Raw genomic sequence first — 6487 nt, forward strand, 5'->3', positions numbered from 1 at the left:
CACAGCCATGCTTCAGAGGCGAGAGCAGGCTTTGTAGGAATTTCAGATCACAAGCCTGGCCTGGTTCCTGGCCATCCCCAACCAACCTAAGGGCATCTGTTTCTAAGATCAGGAAGTAACAACTCATAAGGGCAATTTTCAGCAAATTAAGAAACAGGAAAAATCCAGAGATCTGTCAATAATTATAAGGCTTTTGAAAAGTCCCAGCATTCAAGTATTCCGAGAAATACTTAATTCAACAAAACTTTTAATCCTAAAGATTTGTATCAGACTCCAGAAGTTCACAGCAACAGATGTATGATCTGTATTTCTCAGGAAGACTGGGGTTTGAGATCCTGCTGGTGACGGGAGACTCCCCCTTAGCCCCCGGTACCTGCAGCCAGTCCAGCATCCTGGCAATGCTGCGTCCCACCGCCCTGGTGTTATTGACTGCATCCGTGTAAAGCTGGTGGGCCAGGGGGAGCCAGTCAACCACAATGACATTGGCGTCCTTCTCTCTTGTGTGCAGTGCTGACACGAGTTTGTGCAGCCAGTTTTCAAAGATACCACTCATCTGCAGAGAAAAGTGGAAGTTATTTTTTACTCTTCTTGGTTTCAGTAAGTCCTAAACAATATGGAATTCCATTCTATATGACCCTCTCTCCAGCTAATTTTTATTTTTTGAGTCAGGGTTTTGCTCTATTGCCCAGGCTGGAGGGCACTGACAACAATCTCAGCTCAGGATAGCCTCAAACTCCTGGGCTGAGGCGATCCTCCCACTTCAGCCTCTAGAGTAGCTGAGGTTACAGGCACACGCCTTTTTTTTTTTTTTTTTTGAGATGGAGCCTTGCTCTGTCACCCAGGCTGAAGTGCAGTGGTGCAATCTCAGCTCACTGCGACCTCCACCTCCTGGGTTCAAGTGATTCTCCTGCCTCAGCCTCCTGAGTAGCTGGGCTACAGACACGTGCCACCATGCCTGGCTAATTTTTTGTATTTTTAGTAGATCCAGGGTTTCACCGTGTTAGCCAGTATGGTCTCCATCTCCTGACCTCGTGATCCACCTGTCTCAGCTTCCCAAAGTGCTGGGATTACAGGCACGAGTCATCGCGCCCAGCCGATTTTTAAATTTTTTGTAGCAACAGGGTCTCACTTTATTGCCCAGGCTGGTCTCAAACTCCTGGACTCAAGTGATCCTCCCATATTGGCCTTCCAGAGCACTGGGATCTAGAGCCACCATGTCCAGCCCCCAGCCAATTTTAGAACCTGCACGTTGGCTGCTCAGAGACCAAACATTTGCACATAAGCAGGACCAGCACAGGCAGAATCGCTATGCAAGTATTTGTCTTCCATTGCTCTTTATATCACCAGTATTTCCCATCAAAACTTTCCTAGCTAATGTCCTATACTGTTGCCCCCTGTCTGCTAGGGCCACTATGAGATATGCATTAAGGGAGATACTGGTATGAGGCTGGTCTGAGTCCCTGTTATAGGCAGGCAAGTGGCCTGGTCCATCCTTCAAAGGCAGCTGGGGAGGGTTTCCCTGGAGAACTAGGTTCTCTCTTAGAGATGCAGGGAGATGCTGTCTCCTAGGTGAATGCAGAGTCAACAAGTGACCCCTTCCCACAACCCATCTCTGCCATCCCTCTTGACCCCAGAGTAGGGAAAATCTGTCCCTGGAATCCCAAATTACAACTCAGAACATATTTTCCCACAGAAACAAAGTTATAAATGGTGACTAGTCCAGTTGTAAACCTATCCACAAGCACATTGTCAAATAAATAGATTTTCTGTGCCTAGCCTGGGAACCCAAACGCCATTTACAATCTTGCTTCTATGGGAAACTGCTGTTCCAAGTTCCAAACAGATTACAAAGGAACTTTCTGGAATGCAACCCATTTGTAAGTCACAGGCAGCTTGTATTTGCATTTTGACAGGGGGCCTTAAAAAGATTCAAACGTATGATTCTGATTGTAGGCTATGTGATGAGCAGGGATGGACAGGCTCTTAAACATCTCTGCATTCATCAAAGTAGGTAGGCACCTACCCTCTCCTGCCCCTGACCGCAACCGTGGATCTTAGACCTAAAGACGCCAAAAGCATGTAACAGATATGAATTTCTCATCATTAAGAGGAGACTGTCCCCTTCCAATTAGCCCAGGCAGAAATCTGCTCCCTTAATAGTGCCATTTCCCTACAGACTGTCATTATATGAATGAATAAATCCCTGGCTGGTCAAAAGCTTCTGAAGCTGAGCACTAAAGCCCTTTTTTGTTGAAGTTTGTCATGGGCTTTTCAATGTGAATTGCTCAGCTAGGACACATAAAGAGCCCCAGTGCCTTTAAACGGAGCTATCTCTATGCAAACAGGAGGGCACTATGCCAAGGGCAGCCGGCAATCCAGGCCAGCTGGCGACTCACAGGTTCTCGGAGCCAGTCAAGTTGCTTTAGTTAAGTTCAGCTCTCACGACAGGATAGCCCCTTCCAGGCAGTGGTTGACCAGTGTAATTAAGTGTAATTAAAGGGGTCCTTAAGAGCCAGTGGAGCTGGGCTGCTGCCCTCAGGAGAGCCACTTTCTGAAAGCCCGTTGTGTGCCAGCATTAATACTACCCTGCTGGAGTCCAGATTGCCCCTTAGCGAATGCCCGTTATATTCTTCACAGCTGTCTGAAATACAAGCAGCCCACAAGGAAACGGGGGAAGAGGGTTTGGAATCTGGAAACACCAGAATTCTTTCTAATTGACCAAAACAAAGGGAATCAAATCTTGTGTAAAGCCGCAGAGCTCCCTCCCGGGGCTCACCGTCCATCCATGAATGATGAAAAAGGTTTTAGCTGTCATGTTGAAATCGCAGTCTTCTAAGGGCTGGCTGTGCCCGAGGGAGAGGTAGCATCCTTCATGCTCTGGGTCCTTGGAGGTGCGGAGGTTAAACCTCACAGAGGGTTTGACCTCAGCCTGTTCAGCTTTGGGTTTGTGGAGCTCATCTGGGAAGAAAGAACAGAATGTGGGTGCATCTAGCAGACTTGGGGAGTGAGAGACCTGGGGTCTGGTTCTATTTCGATAGCGAGCAAATTGCTTAAGCCATCTGGGTTTCAGTTTTTACATCTGCTGAATGTTCCCTTTTCACCTCCCAGAAAAACTGTGAAGATATTATAAAAAGGACATCTCATCTATACTTAATGTGTATTAATTAGTCACCAGTATTAATTATTGTCACTCTGAAATAAATAGGTCTCTCTCTTGCTTTTCCCTTTCTTTCCTATCAAAAGGAGTTCTCCTTCCTTCCTACTTTTAGGGCACGGGTCCTCAGTTCTTTTTCTGAAATGCTTGGGACCAGGTGAGTTTCAGAATTCAGAAGTTTTCAGATTTTAGAAAGGCATTATGGAGCATACACCATATATTATATAATGCTGCCAGTGTGGTCTGGGCTATCCCCCCAGATCAAACACCCTAATATTTCTGCAGAGAAATACATAACCACTCACATTTGAGGGCAAGCATAATCAATAGCCTCCTGTCATCTCAGGCCAGGTTTTTGCTGTCAAATGAGTTCAGATCAGGTAAGGCCAAACAAGCTCTTGCTGCCAAACAAGTTACCAAACACATTTTCCAATTTTGAGAGATTGCGCATTTTGGAATTGGAGGCAAGAGGCTGCTGATCTGTTGGAAAATAGGCTTCCCCTAGTGTTCCCATCTAGGGAACCTCAGGCATCCTCAGTGCCCTTTCTAGTGGCGGCATATGCCAGGCATTCATCCAGTTTGTTAAGTGAATGACTAAAGCCATGGAGAAACTCCTAAGAGCAACAGAATCCTCCTTCCAGCTTCACTGCTCATGCACAGTGCCACCTGGGAGATGGCCCTGCTCCCAAAGTGCAGCTCATGTCACTGATGGCCCCTGTGGCTTAACACTAGGTAGGTGCTGTCATCATGACACTGTTTCAGAAAGTCATACGTGGACCCACCCAGCACTCTTACAGCCATCCTGGATGCATCACTGGATAACTGGCCAGAGAGTATCAAATCTATCACCCAGCAGGGAAAGATGCCAAATGACCATCTTGGAGTTAATTTATCTCAGAGTTAAGAAGCAAAAGGAAAAACGATACCAAAAGGAAAGAGATACATCGGTGGAGAGGATAGAGGGAAAGGAGTGGGAGAGGGGGAGAATGCAGCAGATGGAAGAGGGATAAGGTTCCAGAAAAGGCTGCTGAATGCACATGAGCAGAAATCAGGTTAACTGTCATGATAGTCTTGAACAAAAGCCCCAACCAGCAGAAATGTGAACCACAGACATAATGAGTTCGACAACTCCCCAGCTTCTACCCAGATAGCCAGAGACCAGATGCAGAAGTCTAGGAGAAAAGGCGGCTGCTGGCTTTCTGAGACAGATCTATGGATAAACCCGCATAAGGACAAAGACTCTTCCCCTTGGCGTCTGACCCGCTCTGACCACAAAGTTCTCTAGCTGCATCTGTACTACTTTTGGCCTGGTCACTTCAGCCTCTGGAACTTTCTGATTGTTATTCACTCAGATGTCCTCGTGCCTCCTTCTCTCACCCACTTCAGCTCTTTGCTCAATGGCCAATTTCTCCACAAGGCCTTCCCTGACCACATTGTAACATCGCGCCGCCTTCCCCCAGCAGCATGCCCACCTTCCTCCTCTGCTTGATTTTTCTCCATAACACTGAGCACCATTGACATTGAAATCAGTGCACTGCCTGCCTTCCCACCACTGAAAGGTAAGCATCACAAGGGCAGAGATTGCCATCTGTTTCATTCACTGCTGTCTCCCCTGCTCCCAGAATAGTGCCTGGCTCAAAGTAGCCATACAGGAAATAGTTTTTGAAATCAATGAAGTGACTCACACATACTCAGAGGCATGAAACACAGAAGTTAGAAGAAACTTTAGCTTTTAACATGTGAGGAGCCAGAGATGAGACCTGCCCCAGGCAATGCTTCTAGTTAGCACCAGAGTTGGAAACATTTTGAGTTAAACCAAGCTTTCCATTCATTCACAGACACCCTCCCACACATGCAGAAGCGGACACAGACCTTTTGGCACAATCTCAGCAGACTAGGAGAAGATGAGATGATGGGATTCAGTTTAGGGGCTCCCCAGCCCTCGCCTGCTTAACCAGCTGACTTAGTTCTCACTCTGGGTGACTGACTCTGGCTCCCCCAGGGCAGGCTGCCTCCACTGGAAAAGGCTGCCATGCAGATCTCAAGAGGAAGAAAAGCTAGAAGCCAGAAGGAGGAAAGGGAAGAGGAGTGGGAAGAGGAAGAGTGGGGGAGCACAAAAGTGTTGAAGAGGAAAAGGCTGGCAACCTGGGGGAGTAAGCCCTGCAGCTTCTAAGCACAAGTGACCTACTGGAGGCTCCCGGCAAGCACTAATCAAACCACAGCCTCTTACTCTGCTACCTGAACTTTCAAGACGCCTACACCAAGATTAAAAGGCAGCTCCAAAAGACAGAGGTCTTTCTAACAACGTCTCCTCTCAGATCTCCAGGTTCAGGCATCAGGGCAAGGTTTCAGAGCTGCTGGCGGGCCACTGGGCTGGCTGGACAGCACCAGCGCGGGGTGAGGGAGCCATATAAAGGCAGGGGGTGGGGGCGAGAGGGCTGGCAAGAGCCAGTGCACCCTGCCAGGCTTTCCCGCTTGCATGACTTGCCCGGGAAACCTACATCAGAAGCGCGGAGAGGCAAGTGGACTCCAAGGTGGATTGGAGTAGAAATGGGCAGCGCAGTGGGAAAGGAAGAATTTCAGAGGAGCAAGAAGGGATTGAAGAACCGGCAAGACAGAGGGGATCCAGCATAGAGAAGTGGCTAGGGGAAATAAAAATAAATGCACGTTACCTTCCAGCCGTCCCTCTGGATCAAAAGGTGCAGGGCTCCCCGCAGCAAAACAACAATAGAGGCTCCAGAAACAGAGCAGAGGAACAGAGTTTCTCATCCTGCCTTGTCACAACCCCTCCCCCGAGACAGGAGTTCTAAAAAACAAAAACCACCTCTCGGTGTTTCCAGCAGTCCGGGCTGGTAAGATCAGAAGTGGGCAGCCTCCTCTCGACCAGGGGCTGGGGGTGCTGGACGCGGAGAAGGTGGAAAAGGAAAATTTGGCCGCACAGAGCCACGGGCAGTGGCAGGGAGCGAGTGTGAACGGCTTGCACCAGAACCAGATCTGCCCTCGCCCCGAGCCGCCGAGAGGCTAGGGCTCGCTGCTGTCACACTCCTATAGAGGTAGTTTTTAAAAGTATGGGAGTCATCTGACCCATCGCCAGATGGTGATTTGCATAATTTATTCCCGTCTCTGGACTCTGATTGGTCCCACCTTCGCAGACGCCGGAACTGAGATTGAAGAAAGTTTGAATGAAAGAGCTGCACACTCACAGGGTGGACGCCGCACGCTCGACCTAGCTTCCTCCCGGGCCCGCTCCGGCAGCCCCAGCTTTCTCCCACTGCCCTCCCCCGGACCCCTAGATCCTTCTCTCGCCCCTGCCACCCTAAGTGGCGGGGGCGG

General features: G+C 49.0%; 1 protein-coding gene across 1 annotated transcript in view; it reads right to left on the minus strand.

The window, feature by feature from the left end:
- The window catches only part of LIPG (lipase G, endothelial type), a 28238-nt gene extending 22066 nt beyond the window's left edge, over window positions 1-6172 (minus strand). The window contains exons 1-3 of the mRNA XM_064379194.1: window positions 5827-6172; window positions 2777-2958; window positions 374-553 (exon numbers count right to left, since the gene is read on the minus strand). Coding sequence (XP_064235264.1) covers window positions 374-553; window positions 2777-2958; window positions 5827-5923 — 459 coding nt within the window. The 5' untranslated portion in view covers window positions 5924-6172. The remainder of the gene's footprint in view (window positions 1-373; window positions 554-2776; window positions 2959-5826) is intronic.
- Window positions 6173-6487: the final 315 nt, after the last annotated feature.

This window comes from Aotus nancymaae, unplaced genomic scaffold (assembly GCF_030222135.1).
Source record: "Aotus nancymaae isolate 86718 unplaced genomic scaffold, 86718_ANA_hifiasm-v0.15.2.pri h1tg000020l, whole genome shotgun sequence".
Lineage (NCBI taxonomy): Eukaryota > Metazoa > Chordata > Mammalia > Primates > Aotidae > Aotus > Aotus nancymaae.